Source organism: Idiotropiscis lumnitzeri, chromosome 20 (genome assembly GCF_059441095.1).
Source record: "Idiotropiscis lumnitzeri isolate Australia: NSW breed Sydney's pygmy pipehorse chromosome 20, RoL_Ilum_1.0, whole genome shotgun sequence".
Taxonomy (NCBI): domain Eukaryota; kingdom Metazoa; phylum Chordata; class Actinopteri; order Syngnathiformes; family Syngnathidae; genus Idiotropiscis; species Idiotropiscis lumnitzeri.
The window spans coordinates 3,844,744-3,869,942 of record NC_142410.1 but is presented as its reverse complement, the minus strand read 5'-3'; the positions used below and the strand labels follow the sequence as shown (position 1 = coordinate 3,869,942).

Here is a 25,199-nt window from a genome sequence, read left to right as displayed (position 1 = left end):
CTGTACTTTGGCTACATTATAGCAAGGTGTAATTTCCAGGGAGGGGTTGTAGTCTCTTTTGGGATACTGTATGCAATATACGTATTGCTTAATGCTGTATTGAATCATGACACGTGACATTTGTATTGTAATTAAATGAGTTCCGAAATAAAGAATATCATTGCATTTTGCAACCGAGCTGTGTCGTGGTCCATATTGTTGAAACTATTTTTGCACTGTGTTCGGCATACTCAATAGCTTTTCATTCGAGTCGCAGCAGTGCCGCCATACAAGAATAGCCGTTTGAGAACAAAACAAGTTGGCGCGAATAATGTAATACGAATTAAAGCGTGGCTTTTGGGCTTTGTTACATGTCCACGCCGTATTAAGAAATTCCGAGTGTCGCCGGAATTAAACGCAACATTCTTGTGTATAAATTATGATAAATAAGTAAACTCTTTTTCTGATTGGTCAAACCCGGAAGCGGATGCGATATCCTATTGGCTATTGTCTTGGTCACGTCTGAGAGCCACGTCGCGCATTACTCGCCATTTTCCCTCAATCTTAGCGAGCTACAATCACTTTATCCTTGTGGGCACATTAATTTTTACTCAAACAAGGGCACACATTTTATTTTTGTTTTCAGAAACTATTTGGGATCATTGCGGAGTCTGCATCCCCCTCGCGTCTGCTGGAGCGCTCTGAAACATGAATATCTTCAGGCTAACCGGCGATCTGTCCCACCTCGCAGCCATCATCATCTTGCTGCTAAAAATATGGAAAAGCCGGTCTTGTGCCGGTAAGTCGCCACTTATCTTCGCGAGCAACCTTTAGCATTTAATATCGTGCACCTAACATGTGAAGTTGCGTTCTTCGATCATGAGCGTATCTGTAGTTAATCACGCTTGTCTGTTAGTTTTAGCTAACCTGCTAATGTGGCTTTTCACAGGTGTGTCCTGTCGTTTAATTTTTTAATAGACACGTTTGACAGCACAATTGCTGCAAATTTAATGACAGCTTAATTTCGAGTGCGATCAAACAAAAAGCAGGTCGGCGTTTGGTTAATAGATGCTCGCTGCTCAGCGGTCTCCTCACTGAAGAGTTACAAGGTTAAAGGTCAAGTTGATATCGGAAAATCCATCACAATTGCTTTTTGGCAAGAGAATTCGATCACTTTTAGGTTGTCTGCTCACTGGCTGACGTGGCATCAAACGGCACCCTTGAGTCTTGCAAGTTGTTAGAGTCGACGAAAAGCACGCTAACGTCATCGCCGATATTAAAGATTCATTCGGGTCCGTTTATGCAACGGATTTTTGTTATGTACTTTCTCAGGAATTTCCGGAAAGAGTCAGGTCCTCTTCGCATTGGTCTTCACCACTCGCTACTTGGACCTGCTCACATCCTTCATCTCCCTCTACAACACAACCATGAAGGTGGGACGAGTTGCTCATTATAATGTATATGTACTTGCTGTTTTCCTGCAAGCTTTTCAACAATACAGTTTTGAGTTCACCCAAAATTGATGCACATTTCTTGACCAGACATAGATGGGAATAATGTCTATGCTTGGTTGGACACGGTGCAAAAAGTGACTGTTTCCCGTTTTGCCTTTCAGATAATCTACATTGGATGTGCATACGCCACCGTGTACCTGATCTACATGAAGTTCAAAGCCACGTACGATGGAAACCATGATACGTTCCGAGTGGAGTTTCTCGTGGTTCCTATCTGCGGCCTCGCATTTCTCGTTAATCATGACTTCTCCCCGCTGGAGGTCAGACATTCTGCATGTTTGCATACGGCACCCTTGATTAGAAAGTTCTGAAAAATGTTTTTCCCCTTCAATGTGGCATACTGTCGGCAAAAAAAAATGTCACTCAGCCATCAAGAGAGTGACTTTTCTTACCTTGTTATACTTCATTTTGTGTAGTGGTTTACTCCTTTATATTATTTGACAGAACTGTTAAATGTTACTTAAAACCTGTAAGTTTTAACAATGTTTCACAGGAAAAAATAGGAGCATTTACTTTATCAAAAAATCTCTTTCTTTAAAATTAAATTAATAATAAATAATACATTCTTTTGAAATTCTTACATTTAAAATGACTTGTGTCACAGCGCACCTAGCACCATATTACCTTATTTTCTACAACCCAAGACCAAAAGCAAGTCCATCCACCACTGTAAATAAAAACCTAAAACTCAACATTAAACCTGCAAACAAGTAACTAACCTTTGTGTATTCTCATGTCATCAACACGGTGTTGTTTCCTCTGCTCTGCTCCAGATCCTGTGGACTTTCTCCATTTACTTGGAGTCAGTGGCCATCCTGCCTCAGCTCTTCATGATCAGCAAGACGGGTGAGGCTGAGACCATCACCACCCACTACTTGTTCTTCTTGGGACTCTACAGATCCTTGTACCTCATCAACTGGATATGGAGGTTCTACTTTGAGGGTTTCTTCGACATGATCGCCATTGTTGCGGGGGTGGTGCAAACCATTCTTTACTGCGACTTCTTCTACTTATATGTCACGAAAGGTAAGTCATCCTGCCTTCTCACTTCTGTCCGTCGATATGATGCACTGATAGCATATCATATAAGTATTTTTGTAGCAGCGGCTGACAATATGTTTTAAGAATCGAATCTCTCCTTTTTGATGAACACATTGGCCTACTTTGCGACTGTATTATAATATTGATGATCATGGAACTTGGAGAACTAAGATGTGTGGCTCTTCTCTAATTTGTCATACATTTTCTCTCATTGCATTGTAGTGCTCAAAGGAAAGAAGCTGAGTTTGCCTGCTTAAGTGCCAAAAAGGAGCATATTGGTAGACTGCAAGAGGGAGACTGGCCGGGAGGAGGAGACGCAGTGGACACCTCGAACCCCCTCTCCCCCTCCACCACCACCACCACCACTCCCTCGTCCCCATCCTGCCAGATTAAATGCCTGAGACAGAGCAAGTAGGAGTGGCTGTCTGCATTGTCTACTGACCCAGCATCAGAATATCTGCAGAAGCTAGTTCTAGGCTTACTGAGTGTCTGTTTGACGTATCTTGCATATACTTTTTTTTTTTTTTTAAATTGCTTTGTATAAAAGGACAACAAAGCGGGAAATATTTTATACAAAAAAATGTTCTCTGAAGATCTGGTTGATATTTTGTTGCACTTCGAATTTCATTTGGCCTTGTATAATATTGAAACAGTTATAGTGGGATATTATTCACTGTGTGGGATGTTCTAAATAAATGCACATTGCTTTTCTGTCACTTATATTTTGAAAGGATGACATTGCATCCTCCAAACTTGGTGAGGAAAATCAAATTGTATTCTTCTGTTTTAGCGGTATATAGCCATTGTTTTTTTTTTTATTATTTAATATGATGCGTTTTTTATATTTACAGTAATGAAATTTAGTGTAAAAAATGCATGATTGGAATTTTGGAGTACACTATTGCTGAAGTAATTTCACAGTTGATCGGTATCGGTTATTAAACCGTGTTGAATAGATTGCTTAATAAATATATTGAACAATGTTACAAATCATGGCTAGCACTTCTAAAACGAAATGCCTTTCTCCAAACATCAAATTCACAGTAGTTGTGTGTGCGCACATCCGTGCTCATTAACTGTTTGGGAAACAACAGTAATGCAGGTTTTGAATATTTCTGGTGGGAGCAGATATTTGTTCATCTTTTTTCTAACAAGTCAGAATTGTCACACTGTTGTGTATACGTTAATTGTAACTGTTAGAGCACTCCTTTGCTCTGTTACCGATTCCTCTGTAATTAACGCAGGAAATTCAAAACAATCACCTTTTTTCACGTTGCCAATGCCACCACAAATAAAGATGATGAAATCACTCGCCTTTTAGTGGTTACTATTACAAAGAGAAATGTGCAGTATTAGACGATGCAATTATTTTTACACAATGCACATTGTCCAATAAGGTTTTTTTTTGTTATAAGCCATTTCATTGTGTTAATGTATTGGAATTTAAAAAAATTGAGTTTTTCAAAAGTGACAAGGAAACAAAATGGGACTGCAATTCAGTTTTCAATTTAGATTAAGCGAGGGGTTTCTGTTTTGCAAATTAGCGTTTATGTATGGGTGGTATTATTAACACAATTATATTAAAGCAAAGTTTCAGTATGTTAAATACTGTTTGGACATTCTTATGACATTTTCCCCAATAGTCATTTCCTCTTCCGACAACCTCCAAATCAAATGAGAATTAATTTAAAAAACAATCCCACGACATTCTGTCACCCAGTAAGAACATAATTATATTAGCAAGCAATTTTAGAGTTTGTCCGTGAAATATATGGAAATTGGTTTGTGAGAAGCGGAACCCCATGCGTAAACTGTGAGAATGACAGTCGGACACAAAATATCAACGGACAAAGCTAGCTGGAGCGTCTACCTTAGATGGGGCGCTGTAGTTTCACTTTTGGGCATTTATTGTTACAATATAGGCCTTCCACGATATACTAACATTACTATAGAAAATATGAGTATTGACAGCACATAAATACAAGTTTACTAGGTAACTTTAATTACGAGATAATGACATTATGTATTTATGAAATATTAAAGACAAATTTAAACTGACGTGCGGAGTTGGAAAACTGGTCGCCTTCACTCTGGACTCGAAGGGAAATAAACATGAATACAGGTACATTCGTTTTAAAGGTGTGCACTTGAGTAACTTTATATACGCGTTGGCTGTATGGTCATCTGATGCAATTGGAAAATGAACCTCATTTCTTATAGGTGTGCAACTTCCAGTGTCTGCTTTGCGCCTCCTGGTGTCACCAGTTAAACTCGTCACTGCTGCAATCTGGCAGATCGTCGAGCAACGAGTTGTGGTTGATTATGGGATGCTGGAGGATTTTGTTTTCATGGTTACAGATGTCGTGCCAGAGCTGCTCACCAGCTGTCAGCGGTCCCAACTCATCCTTGGGCTCAGAGCACAGGTTAGGTGGTCACTCCAGATTAGAATGCAAGGGCTCACTGCAGTGGCTGTAGTAAAAATGTAACATTACTTTCATATAATCCCACTTTAGCTCATCCTCGATTTATGTCATTCGGAAGGCATGGCTCATTTCAGCGAGGTAGAGCAACAGCTGGAAAGGATGAACATCCTTGTCAAGGTATTCATATGCACGTAACATCTTTTCAAGATCATATACAAATAATGAAGCTATTTCTGCTGCTCATGAGATTTCACAATTATTTGCAGACCTGTGCTGTAAATGACCATGTTAACCCATGTTCAAGTTTTGTGGATTTTGTGAAACACTTGCTGAGCCACCCTGCTGAGAGGGAACACTTTTTTACTGTAAGTGATACACACGAGTCATACTTTTACGTCTTAAACTAATGCCATTAAAAATATTATTATTACTTTTAAATGACAGTCTATTGCAATGAACATCACATTTAATGACCAATTTAAGCGGAAATCATATGAATTCCAATGGATTCACTACTTTTTATCGCAACTGGTATACATTTTATTGTGACAGAGCACGTTTCCTTTTAGGAGATTTTCCCAAAGGAGTTTGGCTCATCGTACGACAAGGCTCTTAAGTCCCTAATGGAGGTCTTTCTTTCCAGACTTGAGGCATTTCTTCCTGTGCAGACCTTCAAACAGGTAGCTACAAGCAAATATAAACACATTACCAGGACATTATTCATATCCACAAATTTTCACATAGGTTGCCTCCTCATGTGGTGAGGTGTCCTCTGTCCTGGGCGACTGCTTGAAGACCATGCGTAGCTGTGATGCGCTCAGAACTCTGCTTCATTGTCACAAGGACTACAGCCTACTTGGACACAATGGCAAGTCTCAGTTACTTGATTTGATTTTGTCATTGGAAAATGGCTTCTACCATCGACCGAGGCACGTGGTGTGTATTTTCAAATTTAGGTTACCAGATAATGGTTTATTGTCTTTGTAAAGTGCTATAATTAGCATTTTAGGTTTAATATACTTATTGGTTGCTGACCTACTAATTGAATAATTAATTAAACATCAACATTTGAACTTTTTGTCTCTTTACAGATACTTACTTGGATGACTCCTACATCGTGTCTGCTCTCAAGTGTGCTGCGGTAAAAGATAATTTCTTGCAGGAGACCCCTGCACGCACTTGTTCTCCGCGAAAAGCAGAATTGGAAACTCGTAGCATGGTAGAAGGTGGTTCTGAAGAAATGACAGTTAACGAAGAAAATGTAGAAAGTCACGTTAAAACGGATGGCTGTGTTCAAGGGAAAACACTTGACGGTTCTTTGCAAGCTGGACCTGCGTGTCTGTCTGGTGGTAAAAAGGATCTCCCAGTTATGAAATCTCTTTCCAGTCAAATTGAAGCATCTATTGGGAGAGCTCCCGACTACACTGACAGTGAGGATAATGGAAGCGGAGAATCATCTTGGTCTTTCTATTCAGATGAGGACTCTCTCAGTAGTGCAAGTTCTTGGTCCGGCTACTCTGATGAGGATGTGTCTGATGTAACCTCTGTCAGATCATCTCCAAATCTCACTCATGAAGAGAAAATATCAGTCGCTGCCAACACAAAGCATCTCAGAAGCCAAAGCGGTGTTCTCAGCAAAAAGTCTCATCAAGTCAAGTGCTTCATCTGCAATGAGCAAGTGAGCACCAACCTGAAAACTCACATGCGAACCCACTTCCCAGATGGTCAGTATGCCTGCCCACAATGCAACAGCAGGTTTAAACTCTTCTCATCTCTGAAGACTCATTTGATCAAAAAATGCTACGCTCACGCCCAGCAGCGGATAAATCCTGGGCCCGACCAGGAGTTTTATAAATGCGACTGCTGCGAAGAGGTCTTCAAGTACAGCCGGTCACTGGAAGCCCACAAACAGACCCACGACAAACTCTACTGCGGCGTGTGCAGGAAAGTCTTAAAAGATGCGACGACATTAGAGAGGCATAAAGCCTCCCACACTGAGTTTCAGTGTACTCGCTGTGAGGAGACCTTCACCCTTTTTAAGCCTTTGCGCAGACATTATGAACACTCTCACAAGATTAGCAGACCCTTCAAATGTGTTTGCTGCTCCAAAACATTCTCCAGGCTTGAGTATTTAATCAGACACGAATGGAGGAACACCGGTCATCTGCCGTTAAAGTGCAATATTTGTACCATGGGATTCCGAAGCGATTACGATCTCGTTTCGCATCAAAGGGTCCACACAAAGGAGAAGCCGTACCTCTGCGGGGTGTGCGGCAAAACTTTCTCCCAGAAGCCCAATCTGCTACGGCACCATCGGGTCATCCACAGCGAGCAGAAAGACGAAAAGAAATACTTCTGCGCTGAGTGTCAGACATCTTTTAAAGAGAAAGGCGCTCTAATACAGCACCAGAAGCGGAAACACCTCAACGAAGTGATCCGCCGTCGTCTGTGCCCGTACTGCGGCAAGTCATTCTCCGTGTCATCCATCGCCAGGCATAAGTTGATCCACACGGGGGAGAGACCTTTAAAATGCAACGCTCCAGATTGTAACAAGTCTTTCTTGACGACTACCGAGCGCAAGAAGCACTTTCTCATGCACCACTCGACCGAACGACCGTTCAAGTGCGATATTTGCAGAAAGGGCTTCATCACAATTGGTATTCTGAATGAGCATGTTAAGCTCCATTCGGGCAAGAAGCCGTTTGTATGCGACATTTGCATCAAGGGTTTCTCAAAGCGCCACACCTTGAATAGACACAAGAAGCTTGTGCATTTAGTTTTAAGTTAGGACTCCTCCATTTTACGAGTTCTGGGGTTTTACGGACTCAAATTTGAACATGGGTTGAGACGTGTCAAAGTCTGTCACAAGCCTCCGCTAACACAATTGTAAATTTGTAATTACAGTAAATATTTGCATGGGGGACAGAAACTATGGCGTATACGCAAACTGTTCATTTTTGTGCCGTTCAAGACTTCGCTTATGTTGTGAGTCGGCCTCCTGTACCATGGTTTGTTTCTTGAAGCAACTTGGGCAAAATAACGTGTGCCACTTGGATTGTTTATTTATTTTTTGGGAGTGGTTTAAATGCTAATTCATGACTCCTAAGAAGCTAATGACACTTCGGCCATGGTCGTAAAGGTCTTTGACTGAAATTTGTCTTCATGAATCAACATAAGCGTTTGATGATGAGGAAAAAAAGCAGAGCTATATCGCGACAATTTTGCTTCAGTATTTGCGGGATAAAAAAATGTGTCAGTTTCATCTTACTTCCCACCTTCCCTTTGCTCGTGGTCACATTTTCAAAAGATCACTTCTAGACATTCTTAGAAAAGAAAAAAATCACGTCTCTGGTGAGCTCTTTTTAGAAGAGGCAGGCAGGCCACGCGTGTGGTCCTTTTGGTGCCCGTGACCCCTGGTCCAGATGATTTGTCCGAGCTTTCTTGTCTCTGTTATCTTCTTCTACATGTGATCCCCCCCCCATTATTTCTCTTCGGTTTGGGTTCAGACCCAACAACCCTTGCAAACGGGAATCTGAAAGTACCTACTCACAAAAAGGTCTACAAGTACATCTCTACTTGGCGCAACAAGTAACGTTTTTGAATTAAAAGTTGCTGATGCCTTTGAAACGTGATTTGAGAATATTTGGATTCTCGCAAATTAACAGTGAATAACAATCCTACTCTGGCAATATTTCTAAGCAGTGTGGCTCAATTGTCCTTTGAGTTAATTAATGCATGTGATTGGGGGAAATTGTTATTCAGTCTGTAATTTAATTTAAAGTATAGGTATGTTTTGAAAAAAATATATGCAATGTTTGTTGACTGGCTAAACAATAAATTTGACTACTCTGAAATGAGGAAATGTGGTGACGTCAGTGATTCTCACATTCTCTGAGCGCACTATTTGGTTCACTTTATTCTACATTGTTCTTCTCTTTCGTTTCATTTCCATTTTGCAGGAGCCATTTTTCCGCTTGGAGTATTCTTCAATTTCACAACACTTGTATGCTTTAAATAATGTAATTTAGAAAAGACTTGTGATCTTGACTACTCGTCTAGGTGAGTTTTATCAGGATTTGAAACACTTCCAGTGAGGTATCGTCCAAAAAAGATGACTGGTGAAGAAATAAACGAGCTCATTAATAAATGTTGTCTTCAGGCAGCTTCTTTGACTAACATCTTGTAGCCTTGAAGTTTTGTCGGCAGTGTTTTCACTTTTGTAATTTCAGCGAAGCTAGTGACACGCTACAACATCCATAGAATTATGTATTTAATTTATAGTATTTGTAGCATCGGTAACTAGACGCTCTATTGGGCCACCCGTTTATACAGAAACACTTAACTAAACAAATAGTGGTTACGCAATCGTCAAAACATATTTGACAACCCGGATGGAACGCGGAAAGAATAATTCCAAGTGTAGTCCGTCGGAATGTTATTCCTGACGGAACGCAAAGGCAGCCGTTGACGCACAAAGCTCCATTTCCTATGGTGTTTTTATATGTCTGCTTTTTCCTTTAAAAAATAACATCTTAGAGAGAGATTGTTGACCCACACATGCACATTCGCTCCACTGTGGTGTAATGTGAAGATATTAGGATGGATGAAGGTTCCTCCGAGCGACCCGGTGAGTAAAAACTGGGCGGATTAGTAGGCCGCAACGCCGTGGGCGCGCGGGAATAGCATTGCTAAATCATGTCAGATACGAGTTTGTTGCTAAAAGAAATTATATTGCAGCGCGGAAACGGTTTCATTTACGTTACTCAAGTTGCTTTTAGACGACCTAAGGCAGGGTTTGCTTCAAAGTATGTGCTAATTATTGTAAATGTACATTCGTTCTTCCGCTGCCCTAGCAGTCACAAGCTACATATTAGCCCTCGATTTAGCCTGCTTCCAGTAATCACGTCGATCAAATTATTTTATTTATCACTGCTGTTTACAATTAAACAACTAATTTGGGAGAATATTTTAATCTTTATTTTATCTTTAATTTAGTCTTCTTGGGCTAAATAAATCGCTATTGAGTTCTGAGTCGTAAATAACGCCCTCTATGTTTAGGTTGGTCCTAGTAAGATTAAAGAGTGCATTTTATAAATCTAGGCAACCATTCATTATACACATTTGTTTCTCCTCTCTGGCGGTAGGTTTTCTGTTTTCAAACGATACATGTTTTTATGTCACCTCTATAAAATGTACTTATTACTTGTGAGTCGGTTCTTACACAACTGGGGTAAATGTTCAGTTCTATACGTTTTTGCGCTGATACCATGTTACTAATTCCTCTCAAATATGTCAGTATCGTTTGTAAATGATGTCCATTGATTAATAGTACATTTTTCTCCATGTTCAGGTCCGTCTCTCCCCCTCCCCACTCTGCGTCTCCTGGTTCCGCCAATTCGGCTGGTCTCTGCGGCCATCTGGCAGACGATAGACAATAAGATTGTATCGGATTATGGACTGCTTGAGGAGTTTGTGTTTATGGTTACTGAAATTGTTCCTCAACTCCTTTCAACCAGACAACGTGCAGAGCTCATTTTGGGTCTTAGAGCGCGGGTAAGAAAACGTTATGAACTGTATGCATGTAATTCCTACATCTGTGATGGTTCTCAAAACGTTTTACGGAAGTTCTGGTACTAAAAATATGTGGCATAGTGCAACCCTACCTTTGACAGTGACAGTCGTCTTTGTAAATCCGATATCAGAAATCCCTTTATTGTCATTGTACTCAAGTGTGCAACGAGATTAGAGAGCTCTCTTCTCCAGTGCAATACAACAATAATTCAGATAAATATATATAAATTAGATAAATAAGAGAATAGTTAGTGCAATGGAAAATAATACTGAATAGGATATATAAAAACATATCACGTTGCTGTTCTGCAAGGTAAGAGTGGTCGTGTGTGTGTGTGTGAGAGAGTTAGATATGTTATACACAATGGCTAGAGTTATATTAGGCTAGTGGTCACTATGTTGTGGCTATGTAAGTACACTTACCATGTTAATAAACATGGACTATCACAATATTCAATGTTATATTATTTTCAATTCATGACTGTAGCTCATCTTGGAGCTGTGCCGCTCTGAGGAGACTGCCAACATCCAGACCATTCAGCCACACCTCGACCGTATGCAAAACCTTCAATCACTTTGGAAAGTAGAGGTGAGTGGTGGAGTGAACCATTTTGAAACTCCCCTTGTTAACAATCGTCCAAAATGTCTATACATATTTTCTGTCCGTGGTGTCAGATTTCCCTAGCATTTTGCTACTGTACTGTGGCTAAATATAAATTAGTGCTGCCTGGTACGGATCCAGATTGTGGTGTAAAGATAACATTTCCATTGATTTAAATTGTGTTCTGCCAATACGTATGCCCCGACATCCGTTGTCTGTCCTCCAAAAATAAAAATGCACCCAGAACGCTGTTTTATTTCTTATGACATTCTCAGAAATTGGATTTAGAACTGCCTAATACTGACTTGTATCCATTTTTTAAGAATGTTTTATGCCTCATTTGTCGCAGCCAATGCATTCCACAATGCGTGAAAATTAAAAAAATAGTTTTATCAACCCGTCATAATTAAACTTATTAAAACACTCTTTTCAAAGTATTCCTTGTTTCCTGTTTTCGTTCTATCGCTCACATTGTTTGCAAAATAAGAGTTTAAGTGTGTTTGCTTCAAACTGTCACCCAGTTGAACTTGACTGAAATGGAATAAAATAAAACAAAAGATTTACTTTTACTAAACATCCGAACAACCCGCATCAACAGCAACAAAGTGCAAATTAAGATTCACAACCAATTTGTTTCATTTCGTGCGTTTGTTACGACTAAAATTTGACTGGCATCCAAACGTGGCCACATCAGAGCAAAAACATAGAATTGTGCCTTTTAATTATGAGTTTTAATGTCATTAATACCACCGGTTTTATTTGAGTTTTTTTTTTTTTTTTTTAATCCCATTTTTTTCTGACCTTTCTTGTATTTTGACCTCTTTTGTTTTGCAGACTGATAATGCAACACCAGATATTACTGACTCTCATTTTATGAGCCTCGTGCGGAATTTGCTGAGAAATTCTGTAGAGAGAGAGAACTTTTTTCAAGTAAGTTTGCTTTTCATCTTATTGGCACCAAAATGCATTTCCGAGTGGCAATTACGGTACACCCTGATAATTTCATATACCTTGACCGTTATTGTGGCTGCCATTTAAAAATCATAATTTTGTTCATAATGAGCAGCGGCAAGAAATTTCCAATGACTCCTGTCTCTCACTTGTTTTACTGTTAAATGAGACTGTTTCCTTTGCTTGACGACCTCAAAAGCAAATGAGATTTTTTTTATTTGTGTGCAGGATGTTTTTCCTGAAGACTTTGGTCCCACATACGACAAAGCAATCCAGACATTGATGTGGCTGTTTCTGTCCAGGCTCGAAAAGCTTATTCCAAGTCAATCTCTCCAGCAGGTAGGTCACATCCCGTCTAGTGCTAATTATTCTATGACAGGTTGTCCCCAAAACTTTTAGCTTAAGACCAAAATTAGAAATGTAGTTCCTCCTAGGGCCCCTGTTTTAAAAATATGTAATGTGCTACCATTACAGCTGACATTTAGTTTTTTTAGGCTAATAACAAAGAACCTAGAGAACATCAATTTATCGTCTTTTCATGACCACAAGGTGCACCGTTTTGAAAGGCACAGTCTCAGTTACTGGTGCTATTTCTGTAATTAACGCATAAATACAGCACATGGTGTCATTGGGCGCAGGGATGGTAAAAATAATGTTGTCTTAAAACATACGGTTGCATGCATGCCTGCTAGAACATACACTAGCATGCATGTTTTTAAAAAGGCAGTCGGAGCAAAACTGAGTTTCATTGTACTTTATTGAGGTATTGAAGTGGTTAACTCTGATTCCTCCACCATCCCTCACCGGATCGACCGGACTTGCCCAGCACGCAATGCGGACCTTCACACCTTCCTAATGGAAAAAACGATTGTTTACACCAAGGATAAGGTGAAGGGTTATAAATCATTAGAAGCCAAAGATCAACCAGACATGATTGAAACATAGAGTTAAAAGTTGAGTTAGCAAGTGGTTATCATTATAATATATATAAAAATATATATAAAAAAAATGACTAACTTAAAGTAATTTCAGCCACAACTAAGTCTAGCCCATATTATTTTCCAGGTGGCAGCTGATAGTACATTTCATGATAGTACAATATAAACATATAAATCTTACCTGATATGAAGTTTGCGCTCCAAACACCAAACACGAGCGTTGTTGATGAAACCCTTACACCGGTGCCTATTGGGGGTGTGCCTTGAGAGTCCTCTTTCACCTGCACCCTGCGCCCTTTAACATACGCATGCTGTCTTCAGTCACGTGCAGCTTTCCTCTATGGAAGCAGCGTGTCGACAGGGTGTACTCCCACTTAGTGAAGCGGAGAGCTCGTAAGTTACACGAGAACATACAAGAATTCGAAGTGCACCATATGGTTGTGAAAATGCGGTTCTAATACAAGCACAAATAAAATCTTGTTTGCCTGTTTGATAATTAATGGAGTAAAATTAAAACGGAAGTTGCAGCAACAGAATTTTATTCTGTCAAACCAATACGAATTTACATGCAACTTGTTTAGGGTCCTGGCCCGCCCAAGTTTGTAAAATCCTCCTTGTATTCCGTGATCCCAAATATGTCGCTGCTACCCATCATTGGGTTCTATATTGCAAACACACAAGTTAACATTTTGCTTGTCTTTGACAGATCGCATCTTTGCTCAGTGATTCGTCATCAGTTCTGAGCGAGTGCATGGAGTCCTTTACTGCGTCTCAGGGGCTCAAAGTCGTCTTGGACACTCACAAAGACCTCAGCCAGTTAGAGGATGTTGGTGAGCATATTCTTTATCCTCTGCAAAACAATAACATGACAGAATTATTTCTGTTTTAGTCTGCGATGCAATATTTTTTCTGTCGGTATTATAAAAAAACCTAAGACGTTGTATCCTCCAAAATCTTGTTTGGTTGTTATTATTGGGTCTGAGCTTTACTTTTATTAAAGTGTGTTGTGAGTTACTGGTCATGGGAAGATGAGTCCCAAAGTGAGAAGTTGACAACCCAAGATTTTTTTTTTAAATAAATAACATTAAGCATAACTTTACCCATTTTTACCAAAAAGAGAATGTATGAATTTCAACTCAATGGCAGGCGTTTGGCGAATGATCCTTCAAATATTTAATTATTGTTACCATTTATGCACCAATGTGGATGATTGCGATGAATGTTAATTGTATTCTCATTATTTCTAGAATCCTGTGAGGTTGATAGTGGCATCTTGTCCGCGCTCTGTCTTCCTCCTGCGGAAAGAGATGTACTCCTCAATGCGCAAGCAGGAGCGGAACCCGAGAGTAGTGTGGTTTATACAGACTGCACCGAGATGGAGGTTGATGCTGGCAACAAAATCCCATTTTCAGAGGAAAACACACAAAAACCGTGGTTCGGAATTGATCAGGAAGAGAAGCCAGACATTGGCACAGCGGTCGCTCCAGAAAATACAGGTGCAGATGATTGTGAAATGGGGGACCATCACGACAACCTATCCGAAACTTTAATCATAGGGGAGGATGGCAAGGTGACGGTGCTTGACAACTTGGTAAAGACGCCTAACAGACGCGGGAGAAAAAAGAAGCGTCTGGATGATGAAGATTTTCAAATGCCAGCAGCCGCAAGGGATCCAGACTTTGATTTGCTGAAAAGACCTGTGCGAAAGAATCGCGGACTCAAGATGAAACGTCTCCTTTCACAGTGGAGGAAATCTGGAAGGACACCAGCCACCGGCAATAGTAACAGTAGTCCAAAAAGCTTTTCCAGCTCTCTTGTGTCAGCCAAAGGCAATGACGTGGACGATAGAACGTGCAACGTGTGCGGCAAGGTGGTGAGCCATGCCCGATTCTTGGAGCGTCACATGAGTCAACACACAGAAGAGTTGACTTACTCCTGTGCCGTGTGTCAAAGAAATTTCAAAAACTTCCGCTTCCTACAGCAACATAAATGCCAAAGTGCGACGACTGAGACAGAAGCCCAGAAAGAGAACGCCGAGACAGCGGGAGAAGAGGATAACAAGTCGTCTATCCTTATATGTGATCCAGGTCATGAAGCGATGCCTACAGACAACACTGCAGACGACCCCGATTATTTACCCACTGAAGAAAAGCGCTCCTCCAAAGAATTGGGACAGAAAAGCCCGGAGGACACTAAAAACATCCTGGATGGTCCATTTTATTGTCCCCACTGTAGCGTAGAGTTCAAGTGCAAGCAGACGTTCAGGTTCCACTTACGAAACATCTGCTACAACGAGCAACAGGTGGATCCCGATCAACCTGAAGATGTTCGGCATTGTTTCCGCTGCAATGAATGCGACAAGGCCTTCAAGTATAAGTCCACCTTGGATTCGCACAAACAAACGCACAACCCGCTGTACTGCGAGGTTTGCATGAAGCTGGTGCGAGACTCGGAGGCGTTGGCCATGCATAAAGAATCGCACACACCGTTCCAGTGCAACCAGTGTGAGGATAACTTTCCCGTGTTCAAGGCACTGCATAAGCACTACATAGACGTCCATAATCCCACCGAGCCTTTCACGTGCAACCACTGCCAGACGACGTTTGCCAGCTTGAAGCGTTTCATCCGACACGAGTGGAAACACACCGGCTACCAGCCGTTTCAGTGCCCGCACTGCTCAAAAAGATTCCGATCGTACTCCGACCTGGTGGAGCACCAGAAAAAACACACCAAGGCGTATCCGTTCCTTTGCTGGGAGTGTGGCAAGAAATTCCGACACGGCGTCACTCTGACGAGGCACGTCGAGCGCGTGCATCAGTCCGGCGAACTCCTCAGCGATAAAGCTTTGCCGACATTTGCCTGCGGTCAATGCGAGAAGAGCTTCACCTCAAGGAGGTGCCTCCTGAAACACGATAACTTCCATCACAAAGGCATGCGCTTCCCGTGTGAGCACTGCGGAAAGGGTTTCTTCGGAAAAGATGCACTTGTGAGGCATACTTTGATCCATACAGGTGAAAGGCCTTTCAAATGTGATGACTGCGACAAGTCTTTTCGTTCCTCTGCAGAACTTAAAATCCATCGCAGGTACCATACGGGGGAGAGGCCGTTTAAGTGTAGCATCTGCGACAAGGGTTTCGTCCAGTCCTGTTTTCTCACGCTACACATGCGAACCCATACCGGGGAGAGGCCGTATGTTTGTGGCATCTGTAACAAAGCGTTTTCCAGTTTACACGGCCTCAAAAGACATCGCAGGCTTGTACATGCATAGTTAACGCAAAAATGGTTTGCTTTCGACCTTATTAAAAATAAGACATTGTTAGGAGAGACTTTTTTGTGGCTTAAAATGTGTGAAGAATACTTGAGGCACAGAGACAAGGGTGAGGTGGGGGGGTTGGAACGAAGCTAACAATACGTCGCAGACTGTAAAGAACTTATGAAAGTGTAAATTGCTTAAATAATGTAACTGTATTTTTTACAGAAATGTTTGCTGTAGTTCTGCATAAGGTTAGTATGTGCAAATGATAAAACATTAACTTCTTTGGGAATAAATTGATTTTTCTTCAGCAAATTTGAACTTTATTTCTGTTGGAAATAAATGGACATTTGACGCCTACAGTATTTTTTAGTACTACACACTATGCTCGTGTCTTTCTCCAAGTCGATCCAAGTCTGTACAATAAAGCAAATATTTAGCCATAAAAATTTTCAACTAGCTGTTAATAAAAATGAGAATTCCGCATTTTAATAACGTGTGCGTTGATCTTTAATCCTGTTGCAGCACTGAAAGAACTATATAGCTCACAGAGCTATATTGACAGACAAGTAAATAAGTACTGTTGGAAAAATATAATTTCACAAACAAAAATAGTGTGATGCATATGATTAGAATCTTTATTTTTTTTTATTACAGTACCATCGTGAACAAACTGAGCTGCAAACATTTCCAATATATTTTACATATTGATTTGCCATCAGGCAACATTTGACCAACTGCGGACGATAAATGTAAGACAAGCATGCTCAAAATGTGAGGGGTGGTGAAATCTGGCTTGAGGTGTTTTTTAAGTCAACATAATTTGCAAATTTATTACTGATATCTACAAGCTAATGGAATTGTTCATTGGTATGGTGTTGTTAATGCTAAAATCTGAAGGAATGTGTGAGAAAACCTGCTTGAACCTTTTGTGGACAACACTATGTCCTGGATCTTGGACCTCACTCGTGGTCTCCCTTTTAGGACAGTGGCGTACCCCAAGGCACTGTTTTGGCAACTTCCCTCTTGATAATTTTTTTTATAGTTATATATTTTCCTGGACACTCAAACACGGTTGGCCCTCTGGTTTACACCATCTTGCGAAGTTTTTCGGACAACTATCGTTTGATGCATCATCTGGCTGCAGGACAAAATCAGAGCCATATACTGAACTGAACTTTAAACACCACTCAAAAACAACTGCACCTGAAACAAAGTGCTGTTGCTTATAAATAACGTCAGCCATAAAAAAGTGTGAAAATGTTACTTTGTAAATATTTTACAATTATTATTTATAAAAGCAGTCGGTGACTACATGACATTTCGGCAGTGCCTCTTTCGTGTCTTAAAGACACAGGTCTAGAGTTTTATTCTCTCAGTCTACAAATTGTGTGAAGTTCTTAGTAGATTACAGGTATATTAATTACAGCTGTTTTCTTGTATTATGTAATGCATAAAGACATTATCATCTATGAAGAAGAGTTCAAGCATTTTATGTACGCACTGTGTTAATTAACCATGGCCCTAAAATCAATGCACACCCCAGATGGGACTCGAACCCTCAATCCTTGGTTTAGGAGGCCAGTGCCGTATCGATTGGATCACTGGGGCCCAACTTTCAATACAAATGTGACGCCATTATGTAATAGTAACTAGTAAACGTACCAAAAACTTGCTCCTCTTCCCAGGTGTTTTTACTCAGACCCTCAGTTGTTGAGTTTGACTTTGTTCATTGTCTGGATCCCAAACAGTTCCACGCAATATTGAATTCGTTTTTGCAACAAAACTCATTTAAAATTTGAATAGAACAAAAAGCCGACGCAAATGTACTCTGACAAGTCTCGGTTAAACAGGAACCAGCGTCTGTTGCATCCTTCCTTCTCCATGCAGCCAACTCTGGAGGAACGATGACGCTAGCCAGTTAGCTAGCCGAGCAGCAGTAGTTGTTTGATTATCGATTTACACAATCTGGAATTCACTTGCCTCGCGTGAAACAATGAATTCACTGCTGTCTAATCCACAAGGGAACGGACTCCTTTATGCTGGATTTAACCAGGACCACGGTGAGAAGTGACGCTGTCATGTTTTTCCCCTCTCCTTAAAATGGTAGCGCTACGGATGCTAAGCTAACACTGCTAACGCGCTGCCTCCTCTAAGAATAATCGACATTTGATGAAACTGACCTAACTCGTATCATTAACTTACAAATATCGATTACCACGACGGTTGTCCCAGTCACTTGCGGAACTTTTAACATAAAACACCTACCGTTTTGTTGTTGTTAGCCACTGCTAGCATCCGCTATAGCTACCGCTTACGTTGATATTGTGGTTTGATTCGACGATCGTGCATCAGCAAATATTTGATGTAATGTATGTTGAAGTACTTAAATGGGCTGTTAAAAAGACCCCACCGTAAAACACGAATTAATGTTAGTCAACCGTGATCATATTTGGAGTGCCATAAAACGATCACTTCTAACGGGCATCCCATTAACATGCATCGCCCAATCGTAATGCACTCTTATGTTATTAACAGTTCATCCTTCATTATATTTATTTATTACAAATCAATACTATAAACGGCGAGGCAAAACATTCCGAACTAAATGAGTGTCACCCACACCGTTGCCTTGATCTCTATTACGTGTCTTTTTTGCCTTGTCTACTGTTATTACGGTAATCTTTTAGTGTACTAAATAGATCTAAGGATTTTTTTCTTCAATACGTGTTCAAATGTGACAGTGATATCAGTGCCGGTTGTTATTGGTAGACTTCTCAGAGTAATTGTTATTGCATTAAATGTTATCCTTTCTGATTAATATGTGCCTCTGCAGGGTGCTTTGCCTGTGGAATGGAGAATGGATTTCGGGTTTACAACACAGATCCTCTTAAAGAAAAGGAGAAGCAAGGTAAATAAAAAAAAACATTTCACTGTTCAAATTTGTTGAGCAGAGGATGATCTGCAGTGTGCTTGCAGTGTAGTGTGTTTGCCAAAATCTGTGAACCATACTAAAATTAAGGCTAATGCATGCTTGTACTGTTTTTCTCATTAAATATGTTTCCAGTATTATCATGGGAAAAAGTCTGATGAAAATGAGTCATTTTCTGCTAATAGTGATATTTTTTTCTGGTAGAATTACAATTTGAGTTGCCCAAGGTAAGAGACGCCGAGCAGGTGTGGGCATACTTATTGCCCCCCGGCTTGGCGCCTGTACACTGGGGTTCACCCCAGTGGACGAGAGGTTAGCCTCCCTCTGCCTTAAGGTGGGGGCACGGGTGCTGACTGTTGTTTGTGCTTATGCACCAAACAGCGGTTCAGAGTGCCCACACTTTTTGGAGTCTTTGGAGGGTGTGCTGGAGTGCGTTCCCCCTGGAGACTCCCTCGTTCTGCTGGGGGACTTCAATGCTCACGTGGGTAATGACAGTGAGACCTGGAAGGGCGTGATTGGGAGGAATGGCCACCCCAATCTGAACCCGAGCGGTGTTCTGTTACTAGACTTCTGTGCTCGTCATGGATTGTCGATAACGAACACCATGTTCAAACAAAAGGGTGTTCATATGTGCACTTGGCACCAGGACACCCTTGGCCGCAGTTCGATGATCGACTTTGTGGTCGTGTCATCGGATTTGCGGCCGCATGTTTTGGACACTCGGGTGAAGTGAGGGGCGGAGCTGTCAACTGATCACCACCTGGTGGTGAGTTGGCTCTGATGTTGAGGGAAGATGCCGGTCCGACCCGGCAGACCCAAACGTATTGTGAGGGTCCGCTGGGAACGCTTGGCAGAATCCCCTGTCAGAAAGAGTTTCAACTCCCACCTCCGGCAGAACTTTTCCCACGTACCGGGGGAGGCGGGGGACATTGAGTCTGAGTGGACCATGTTTCGTGCTTCCATTGTTGAGGCAGCCGATCGAAGCTGTGGACGTAAGGTGGTCGTTGCCTGTCGTGGCGGCAACCCCCGAACCCGCTGGTGGACATCGGCGGTAAGGGATGCTGTCAGGCTGAAGAAGGAGTCCTATCGGGCCTTTCTGGCCTGTGAGACTCCGGAGGCAGCTGACAGGTACTGACTGGCCAAGCGGAATACGGCTTCGGTGGTTGCCGAAGCAAAAACTCGGGCGTGGGAGGAGTTCGGTGAGGACATGGAAAACGACTTCCAGACGGCTTCGAAGAAATTCTGGTCCACCATCCGTCGTCTCAGGAGAGGGAAGCAGTGCACCACCAACACTATTTATAGTGGAGATGGGGTGCTGCTAACCTCGACTCGAGACGTTGTGAGTCGGTGGGGAGAATACTTCGAAGACCTCCTCAATTCTACCGACACGCCTTCCTTTGAGGAAGCAGAGCCTGAAGACTCCGTGGTGGACTCACCTATCTCGGGGGCTGAAGTAACCAAGGTGGTTAACTCATTCGCTACCAGCCGTGTAAAAAAAATAAAATAAAAGGATCTTTGACGTCTTTATCCGTCAATGGGAGTAAATGAGTTAACAAGCTCCTCGGTGAGATCCGCCCGGAGTTCCTTAGGGCTCTGGATGTTGTGGGGCTGTCATGGTTGACGCGCCTCTACAACATTGCGTGGACATCAGGGACAGTGCCTCTGGATTGGCAGACCGGGGTGGTGGTCCCCCTTTTTAAGAAGGGGGGCCGGAGGGTGTGTTCCAATTATAGAGTAATCACACTCCTCAGCCTCCCTGGTAAGGTCTACTCAGGGGTATTGGAGAGGAGGGTCCGTCGGGAGGTTGAATCTCAGATCCAGGAGAAGCAGTGCGGTTTTCGTCCTGGCTGTGGAACAGTGGACCAGCTCTACACTCTACAGGGTCCTTGAAGGTGCATAGGAGTTCGCCCAACCAGTCTACATGTGTTTTGTGGACTTGGAGAAGGCGTTCGACCGTGTTCCTCGGGGAGTTCTGTGGAGCGTGCTTCGGGAGTACGGTGTGCCGAGCCCCTTGATCCGGGCAGTTGGGTCCCTGTACCACCGATGTCAGAGTTTGGTCCGCATTGCCGGCAGTAAGTCGGATTCGTTTCCAGTGAGGGTTGGACTCCGCCAAGGCTGCCCTTTGTCACCGATTCTGTTCATAACTTTTATGGACAGAATTTCTAGGCGCAGTCAGGGCGATGAGGGGATCCGGTTTGGTGACCTCAGTATTTCAGCTCTGCTTTTTGCAGATGATGCGGTACTGTTGGCTTCGTCAAGCCGTGATCTCCAACTCTCATATTTTTTCCATCTATTTATTTATATAAATGTGTGCTATAATATTGTCCTTTCTTTGTAAAAATACAATTATTTCTCCTCATTTAATAATCTTAATCACATAATGTATTTGTTGTTAAACTTAGTATTGGTTTATTGTGGTCCATGTAAAGTAAAATAAGGACTCACAGACTGATTCAAACCAGGAAAATCTGCAGGATGCATTTACAGTGGTTTGGCGCATAATCACTGGGGATGAAAAAGCGCAATTGTCACCTCAAATATATTATTCAGCCGCTTGACCCTTTCCAGAGTTACTTGTCAACATCAGTTTTGCTGTGGGCAAGGAAATTTTTCAAGCCGAGAACAGAGGCCTGTGTGCGTGTGTGTGTGGGCGGCATACAATTCTTCTTCTCTTGTTTTCTGAGCCAAAGTCAAATGAATCGGCAGTACTGATCAGAGACGAAAACTGATTTTTATCTCTCACTGTCATTTTTGTTGAACGGGATGCGGTCTTCCCACACTGGTGTTAAAAGCCACCATAGAGCGCTTGAGTTTGATTTCAAAGTATTTCTTTACACTTTTTAGAGTTCTTGGAGGGCGGGGTCGGCCACGTGGAGATGCTTTTCCGGTGCAACTATCTGGCCCTTGTGGGGGGAGGAAAGAAACCCAAGTACCCAACCAATAAAGGTATGCTTTCCAATCATCGAATTTAAGATGTGCCTTAGCCATCATTTTGATTGCTCAATCTTTAAATGATGCTATTCCAGTAATGATCTGGGATGACCTGAAGAAGAAAACGGTCATTGAGATTGAGTTCTCCACAGAAGTCAAAGCAGTCAAGCTTCGGCGTGACAGGTACCACGCCCGCAAAAATCAACACAGATTTCATGAAATCGTCTTAATTGTTTGACCTTTTTATGATCAGAATTGTGGTGGTCCTGGACTCCATGATTAAAGTGTTCACCTTCACCCACAACCCCCATCAGCTGCACGTGTTTGAGACCTGCTTCAACCCCAAAGGTTCGTCGCTGTTCTTTCAGGGTTTCATTTTGAAACTGAACTTAAGCACTGGTGCTTAATTTACATTAACCTTCTTTTTCCAGGTCTGTGTGTGCTGTGTCCCAACAGCAACAACTCCCTTCTGGCCTTCCCTGGCGCCCACTCAGGTCATGTACAAATTGTGGACCTGGCAAACACAGAGAAGCCCCCATTGGACATCCCTGCCCACGAGGGGGCGCTGTGCTGCATCGCCCTCAACCTGCAGGGAACTAGAATAGCAACGGCATCAGAGAAAGTAGGCCAACATTCCAAATGACCAGAAGTGATTTCTTTTTTTTTTCTTTTGGAAACGTGACCAAATGTGTGTTGTTCATCAACAGGGGACACTTATCAGAATTTTCGACACGTCGGCGGGTCAGCTCATACAAGAGTTAAGACGAGGCTCTCAGGCGGCCAACATTTACTGGTGAGACTGGTACAAGGCAAACATGTAAACATGTCTTCATGGTAGAGATTTGGAAGCTTCGATGTGACGTAAAATAGGACATGCAACTGTTTACGATTATGTCCACTTTGGTCAGCATTGAAGGTCGCTTCATTTTCCATCAGTTAACCATCGATTTGTAGTTATGATCGCTTCTCTAAAATGAGCCAGTTTCAAAGACTAACCCACTTGTAAAGAAATCTTTTGAGAATTATTAGCTTTTACTGTTTTCACTTTTAGCATGATGTGTAATATGCAACTAGGAAATGTGTCCATTAGAAGCGATTGCCACCCCCGCCCCCTTAAGTCAGTCATGTTTTGGATTTCGCTGCAAAATGTTTGTGGTTAATCTGTCCTTCCTACGTTTCATTTCCCCTTTTAATAGCATCAATTTCAACCAGGATGCGTCCCTCATTTGTGTCTCGAGTGACCATGGCACAGTGCACATATTTGCGGCCGAAGACGCAAAGAGGAACAGGCAATCAAGGTTGGTTGCCTTGCAACGTTCTTTTGAATCACCCGGAAATCGTCTGTCTTGACTTACCCACCATGTCTCCATCGCTTGTGCCGCGACAAGACGGAACTATGATTTTAACCACATATTATTAGAAAGCATTACTAAGATGGCAAACATGATAATTGTGGCACATTTCTATCAGAATATTCATATTGTAATTTACCATGTTTCCAGCAATATTTTCTTTTTGAAGGTTAACTAAACACACCAATCTTGTTGTACTTAAATTTAATACAAATATGACAACCACTGATGCGTTTCAGACATTTGTAACACTGCGTTGTGTTCATTCTACAGTTTGGCCTCAGCCAGCTTTCTTCCCAAATACTTTAGCTCCATGTGGAGCTTTTCCAAGTTCCAGTTGCCCTCAAGCTCCCCGTGTTTGTGTGCCTTCGGAACTGAGCCCAACGCTGTCATAGGTGAGTGCACATGAAAATCCGTGTAGGTCCTTTTCGGAAGTTTTTAAAAGTTTTCTTGTATGGGCTATGCATCCATCCATTAGCGCAGGGGTGGGCAAACTTTTTGCTTGGTGGGCCGCATTAGGTTCTAAAATTTGACAAGGAGCAGATGGATGGATTGTTTTGGTAACCTCACCTCATCGGAGAAAAAAATACATTCAATCTTAAATGAAAGTGGACAAAAGCATTCTAACAATATATATGTCTTTGAAAAAACACAATCTTTAGAAAATAAAACATTCACAAGGTTTATTCATTGAATTTTTTTCTAGTTCGGCGGGCCAGTTTAAAACGTTTTACGGCCGCATGTGGCCCCCGGGGCGTAGTTTACCCACGCCTGCATGAGTGAATGGTCAGCTTGTTAGCTGCCAATGCTATCGCTATAATGCTCCAGCCGGCATACTCTGAAGATAGGGTCAACCGTAATTACAATACAGACAATAAAATACGAATAATTTGAAATGTTATCGTGATAAACTGTTTTCACCCTAATATACACACCGTGTCATTAATAAATGGCATGTGACAGTCTAAGTCTGGTTCGTATCGGTTCAATCAGAAACATTCATTCTAATTTAAGTCTACACACCCTTGTTCAAATGCCCTTGTTGTGATTGCGCCCCCTTTTGTCACTGGGGCTGTGGCTTTGTTCAAAATTAACCAGTCACGTTCTAATTCATTTTAAATGCAAGTCTGTGCACCCAATTCACTATTTAAAGTGATTCTGATTAACCACCAATAAACGTTTTTCTGTGCGCGGTAAATAATAATGTGAATGCTTCTCAGCATTACCTTTCCAACCTTCTTTCTCCACCCACTTGTCTCGTAGCTATTTGTGCTGATGGCAGCTACTACAAGTTCCTGTACAACCAGAAAGGGGAGTGTTCCCGAGACGTCTACGCCCAGTTCCTGGAGATGACGGATGACAAAATATGACCTTTCAATGCCCTGGAAGGAGGCACTATTACACAGCCTAGTGTTCTTTTCTTTTTTTTTTCATTATCCAGATGGGACGAGAGGTCCCTCTGCTGCACTTCTCTTGAATGACTCTGCTGAAAGAGCATCGGTTGAGAGGACAGAGAAAAAGACACACAAGTCGTCTCTGGATTGTCAATGCGACGTGGACGCCCACTCTTGAACCAAACACAAGTGAGGCGGGGGGAAACAAAAATAGCAAGGAGGTGTTTTTGGACTTTGGTCCATTTTAAGATGTCTTCCGATGACTTTCCAGTTAATGGCTGTTTTTTTTTTTTAAATCGCGTAGATACTTCTGAGAGAT

General features: G+C 41.9%; 4 protein-coding genes and 1 long non-coding RNA gene across 7 annotated transcripts in view; 4 read left to right on the top strand and 1 right to left on the bottom strand.

The window, feature by feature from the left end:
- The first annotated feature begins 457 nt into the window (after positions 1 to 457).
- LOC148317149 (ER lumen protein-retaining receptor 2) lies at positions 458 to 3,843 on the top strand. The gene is made up of 5 exons (XM_088285257.1): positions 458 to 778; positions 1,312 to 1,412; positions 1,595 to 1,753; positions 2,267 to 2,519; positions 2,757 to 3,843. Exons 1-5 carry the CDS (start codon positions 688 to 690, stop codon positions 2,789 to 2,791), a joined length of 639 nt encoding a protein of 212 aa, XP_088141383.1. The 5' UTR covers positions 458 to 687; the 3' UTR covers positions 2,792 to 3,843.
- Positions 3,844 to 4,381: 538 nt separating this feature from the next.
- Positions 4,382 to 9,102, top strand: LOC148317148 (uncharacterized). Of its 2 annotated transcripts, none has more exons than XM_088283900.1 (7): positions 4,382 to 4,656; positions 4,755 to 4,957; positions 5,048 to 5,134; positions 5,224 to 5,322; positions 5,527 to 5,637; positions 5,702 to 5,825; positions 6,049 to 9,102. In XM_088283900.1, the coding sequence occupies exons 1-7, from the start codon at positions 4,647 to 4,649 to the stop codon at positions 7,743 to 7,745; spliced, it is 2,331 nt and encodes a 776-aa protein (XP_088140026.1). In that variant the 5' UTR covers positions 4,382 to 4,646; the 3' UTR covers positions 7,746 to 9,102. The 2 variants fall into 2 exon arrangements, with proteins under 2 accessions (XP_088140026.1, XP_088140027.1); XM_088283901.1 differs by having other exon boundaries at positions 4,382 to 4,673.
- Positions 9,103 to 9,334: 232 nt separating this feature from the next.
- LOC148317147 (uncharacterized) lies at positions 9,335 to 16,636 on the top strand. 2 transcript variants are annotated; one of them, XM_088283899.1, is made up of 8 exons: positions 9,335 to 9,584; positions 10,308 to 10,399; positions 10,474 to 10,510; positions 11,016 to 11,117; positions 11,964 to 12,059; positions 12,309 to 12,419; positions 13,725 to 13,848; positions 14,266 to 16,636. In XM_088283899.1, exons 4-8 carry the CDS (start codon positions 11,085 to 11,087, stop codon positions 16,284 to 16,286), a joined length of 2,385 nt encoding a protein of 794 aa, XP_088140025.1. In that variant the 5' UTR covers positions 9,335 to 9,584; positions 10,308 to 10,399; positions 10,474 to 10,510; positions 11,016 to 11,084; the 3' UTR covers positions 16,287 to 16,636. The 2 variants fall into 2 exon arrangements, with proteins under 2 accessions (XP_088140025.1, XP_088140024.1); XM_088283898.1 differs by having other exon boundaries at positions 9,337 to 9,584; positions 10,308 to 10,510.
- On the bottom strand, positions 12,858 to 18,949 carry LOC148317146 (uncharacterized). The gene is made up of 3 exons (XR_015840008.1): positions 18,540 to 18,949; positions 13,200 to 13,868; positions 12,858 to 12,932 (listed from the first exon to the last, which is right to left on the bottom strand). It is a non-coding gene; the product is annotated as an uncharacterized LOC148317146 (long non-coding RNA).
- wdr45b (WD repeat domain 45B) overlaps positions 17,853 to 25,199 on the top strand; it is an 8,628-nt gene continuing 1,281 nt past the window's right edge. Inside the window, exons 1-10 of the mRNA XM_088283902.1 lie at positions 17,853 to 18,334; positions 19,108 to 19,182; positions 22,048 to 22,149; positions 22,230 to 22,317; positions 22,388 to 22,482; positions 22,566 to 22,756; positions 22,842 to 22,927; positions 23,331 to 23,432; positions 23,760 to 23,881; positions 24,750 to 25,199. The exon at positions 24,750 to 25,199 is cut by the window's right edge and continues 1,281 nt beyond it. Of these exons, the coding sequence (XP_088140028.1) occupies positions 18,268 to 18,334; positions 19,108 to 19,182; positions 22,048 to 22,149; positions 22,230 to 22,317; positions 22,388 to 22,482; positions 22,566 to 22,756; positions 22,842 to 22,927; positions 23,331 to 23,432; positions 23,760 to 23,881; positions 24,750 to 24,856 (1,035 nt within the window). The 5' untranslated portion in view covers positions 17,853 to 18,267 and the 3' untranslated portion in view covers positions 24,857 to 25,199. The remainder of the gene's footprint in view (positions 18,335 to 19,107; positions 19,183 to 22,047; positions 22,150 to 22,229; positions 22,318 to 22,387; positions 22,483 to 22,565; positions 22,757 to 22,841; positions 22,928 to 23,330; positions 23,433 to 23,759; positions 23,882 to 24,749) is intronic.